The sequence below is a fragment of the Tupaia chinensis genome, unplaced genomic scaffold, assembly GCF_000334495.1.
Source record: "Tupaia chinensis unplaced genomic scaffold, TupChi_1.0 Scaffold000644_1, whole genome shotgun sequence".
NCBI classification, from domain to species: domain Eukaryota; kingdom Metazoa; phylum Chordata; class Mammalia; order Scandentia; family Tupaiidae; genus Tupaia; species Tupaia belangeri.
This window is the reverse complement of record NW_006160165.1, coordinates 7,169,013-7,173,212: the sequence shown is the minus strand read 5'-3', so window position 1 is coordinate 7,173,212 and position 4,200 is coordinate 7,169,013. Positions and strand designations below refer to the sequence as shown.

General features: G+C 66.4%; 1 protein-coding gene across 1 annotated transcript in view; it reads left to right on the top strand.

The window, feature by feature from the left end:
* Window positions 1-4,200, top strand: part of GAS6 (growth arrest specific 6) — a gene marked incomplete in the record, with an annotated part of 39,562 nt that overhangs the window by 18,186 nt on the left and 17,176 nt on the right. Inside the window, 3 exon segments of the mRNA XM_027776193.1 lie at window positions 2,451-2,573; window positions 2,997-3,119; window positions 4,131-4,200. Of these exon segments, the coding sequence (XP_027631994.1) occupies window positions 2,451-2,573; window positions 2,997-3,119; window positions 4,131-4,200 (316 nt within the window).

Below are 4,200 nucleotides of genomic sequence, written 5' to 3'. Positions count from 1 at the left end.
GCCGCACCCTCAGCATGGCTGTCGGCCAGCCATGACGAGCCCTCTCTCCTGCACACACACCGCCTGAGACTGCACCCTGGGCCCAGGCAGCCCTTATGCTGGGCATGCCCAGGGGTGGCCTGGCGGGTGCGGATTCCACGGGAGTCAGCTGAGCTCGGCCCTTGGGTGCCGCTGTCTCCCGTTGTTCTAGAGATGACTTCCTGGCAGGGAGACAGACACCTGTGGGCTAGAATGGGTGTGTGCGGTCGGCCCGAGGCATGTGGGAATCTCAGTTCCGCTGTAGGAGACATGCCAAAGTTGTCCCTCAGCCCTGTGGGCAGGAGTAGTCCCTGTTCTAGGCCGGTTCAAGGTCGGGCTCCCAGCCTCGAGTCGGATGTATGGTGCTCCAGAGTAACTGGAGGGCCAGACCTGGCCACGCAGAGTGCCCTTCCTGTACAGCTCCTTCCGGCCTCGGCCACTGCCCTGGGGTCAGGCTTGGCTCTGAGGGTCCCGCCCTGGCTTGAGCCCTCAGCCCATGTCTCTGTACCTTCCTGCCCTGAGACTGCTGGCCTGGGCACCTGGAGGACACGTCCCGCCCACCGCTCCTTCCTGGCTTGCCACCAGGCCCAGTCATCCTGCTTCAGGGTACGGGCGTCACAGTGACGGCCTGACAGTGACGGTGGGTTGTGTGGGCTCGCCAACGCCTGCACCAGCCTCAGCTGGCTGTGACCCGCGCACGAGGGTGGACTATGAGAGTGCACGGAGGGTCACAATCGGGCAGGGTCCAGGGGAGGCTGGGCCACGGCCGAACCAAGGCTCGGCCCGAAGGAGGACCCTGGGAACGGAGCGAGCGGCCGTGGCTTGCTCCACACTCTCCCAGCCACCAGGCCTAAGGTCAGGGTGGCGTGGTGGCGAAGGGACAGTGGCCTCTGGCAGAGGAGCTGGAGCAGTAGTGCAGGGGCCCGAGACGCCGTGAGGAGGGGCGTGAGCGGGCTGGACTGTCCCTCGGTCCCCTGAGTGTTAGCGATACCTCTCGGGCTGTCACAGGGCTCTCGGGACCTGTTTCCTCATAGACAGGAAAGGACAGAGGTTGGTGGCAGCTCTGTGGTTGTGTGGCCCATGGGAAGGGCCACGGGACAGTGAGGCAGCCATGGAATGCTGGTGCTGGAGGCGTGTGGGGAGGACTGGGTCTCGGCTGGGTCCCCGGCATGGTCTGCCAGAGCTTGGGTCAGGGCGCCTTGACAGCCCGTGGGCCAGGGTGACCACAGGCTGGCAGCAGGGCCGCGCCCCTCACCCTCTCCCAGAACAGAACAGACTCGGGAACCAGGCCATCTGGAGTCCCCCTGGAGACACAGCCCGGCCTCGGCACCAGGCCACAGCACCCCAGATGAGGTAGAGCCCCTGCGTCTGGAGTGTGGAAGGCGACTGTCCACGGGAGGGGCCGATAGCTCACGGGGGAGCAGGGACAGAAAGGCACAGACGGCCCGCGGGCCCAGAGACAGTCACAGCCCCACGTGGACCGAGCCGCGGCATGGCGAGAGCTCAGGACTGAGGTCAGGACACGTGTCTAAGGGGGAGGCGGACCAGGCCCAGGAGACAGCCACCTGCCACGAGTCTCAGTGGACCGTGGTGGCAGCCCTGGGGTACAGCACCCGCAGACCTGTCTGCTCAGACTGATGGCCCTCTGCCCGCCGACCTGCACCTCCACAGCACCCTGGGCCAAGCTCGCGGCCGGTGGTGTCTGCTGGGCTGAAAGCGTCTTCGCGCTCTGGAGAAGCGACGGCTCTTCCTCAGTTGGCCGCTCGCTCTGCCCTTCTGCTGCCTCCGTGGCAGCCGTGTCCCGGGTGTATGTTCCTGAAAGCGTCTCACATGGAGAGGGCCCTGCAGGCAGGGAAGGGGCACCCTCCGACCACAGAGCCCGAATTGCCCCACTGCCACCCTGTGAGCATCAGCCACCTCCACGCTCCCTGCTCTCTCCCTGGAGTTCGGCCTGGGTTGCGAAGGAGGAGTGGGCGCACACCCGGCCTCGCCACCACTCGGAGGTACCTGAGTGTAGCCTGGCCCGTCTGGGCCCCTCCACTGCGAGCTCCCAGTGCTGTACCTGGGGAGTGGCCAGCAGTTCTGCTGGGTCTGGGTGGGCAGCACGGACCCTCAGAAGCCCCAGAACTGGTGGTTCTGCCTGGCAGCTCCCTGGGAGGATTGAGCTGCGGACCCGTCCCTGGGCCCCAGCAGCCCCCTCCCATCTGCTGATGGGGTTTTCCTGGAACCAGCCCAGGCCTGGCCAACTGTCCCATCCCGCCCCTGCCCAGAGGCGAGAACTGTGTCCGGGCACCTGGGCCGGGGGGGATGCCAGTGCCACCCCAGCGTCTGCCCAGCTCCGGGCTGGCTGCCCCAAGGTCCTGCCCCATTCCTTGCTGCCTAGGGGCTTGGTGGTCAGCTTGTGTGGTCTTCTCCTTCATGTCCTCACTCAGGTCTGCCAGACCAGTGCACCCCGAACCCCTGCACCAAGGCGGGCACCCAGGCCTGCCAGGACCTCATGGGCAACTTCTTCTGTCTGTGCAAGGCCGGCTGGAGGGGCCGGCTCTGTGACACAGGTGAGGCTGGGACCTGGGAGAGCCTCCCTCCCTGGCCTCGGACCCCCCGGCCCCCTCTGTCTCCCCCCCAAGGAGCATGTATTGGTCATACAGCCAGAGGCTCCTCAGAGGAGGGGAGCAGCTGGGGGTGGGTGGGAGGCCCGCACCACCTGGTTAAGGGGGTAATGTCGCCCCTGACCTCCCCGAGGAACCCACAGACTGGGTCCCAACCCCCGACTCTGGTGGTGGCCCTGCCCTGGCCACGTGGGCCCAGCGGGCGTGAGGCTCTGGCCACAAGCTTGGTCATCTCCCTCGCCCTCCCGTGCACCCTCCAGTGGGCAGAGCTGAACCCAGTGGGTCGCCACTACGCCGGTGCCTGCCCGCTGTCCCCTGGCTGCGGGACCCGTGGCGGGCGGCGTGAGTGCAGGCCCTGCTCTCTGCCAGATGTCGACGAGTGCAGCCAGCACAGCGGGGGCTGCAGCCAGGTGTGCCGCAACCAGCCAGGCAGCTTCCACTGCAGCTGCCACAGCGGCTTTGCGCTTGCCCCCGATGGCCGGGCCTGCAAAGGTAAGGCTGCCTGCCGCCCCACCCTCCCACCGTGGTTGGCCCTAGGGCCGTCCCTCAGACCTGCAGATGCAAGCCGGGCCTGCGTGGCCATGGGAACTGTCCAGCACTCCCTGGGCTGAGGGCCTGCTTCTGCTTCGGGGGCTGCGACGCCTCCAGTCCTGTGGCCCGTGGCAGAGCCTGGGCCCGAGGGCATGGCTCACGGTGGTCAGGCCGGGAGGCCCTGAGGACAGCCCCGAAAGTCACTGGAGTTATGTGCGCCGCCCTTGGCCCAGGCGTGCCATGGCTGCAGAAGAGTGACCCCCCTTTGCAGGGCTAGGCAAGACTGGACCGTCTGGTCCCCACTTTCCAGAAACAGCTTCCAGTTTTGTCATCTGCTATTCTCAGCCTCGATGACCCGGTTGTGTCCAAATGCCACAGTATCCCCTTCCAGTCTGCCCTCGCCCTGACCACAGGGCTCCCTCCCCTTGCACCCTCCCTTGTCCTGCCCAACCGGCCAGAAAGCCCGTGAAGACACCCTGGCTCTTGGGTGTCTGAGACGTCTGAGTGCAGACCTGCTGCTATGAGGTGTCTTCCTGCTGGGCTTGCCCTGAGCAGGCTCCTGGTGCACAGGAGAACACACATGTCCGGGACCGTGCAGTCCTGCAGCAGAAACCGAGTACTTGAGACACGTGGGCAGTTCACTGTGGGTGGGACTTTGGTCCGGACAGCCCCGGGGCTGGCCAGATGGGGTGGTTCTTCACAGTCCACAGGCAGTCATGGTCATTCCAGAAGCCATCCAGCCAGGGCTCGGTCCACGTGGCCCAGCAGTGCCCATCCAGCCATGGCATCTATCGGTTTTCTCAATCAGGCCCTTGGTCAGAAATGCCCTCGTGCACCCTGGGCCCAGAGCTGGGGGTCGGGCAAGGGAGGGTGGGCAGTGTGTGGCCCCGTGGAGCAGACGCCAGCCGCTCCCCCGCCAGCCGGGCTAGTCCCAGTGACTTTGGGCCGGCCTTCCCTGCCCATTTCCCACAGACGTGGACGAGTGTGCAGACCCGGGCACCTGCGGGGCAGCACGCTGCCAGAACCTGCCCGGCTCCTACTC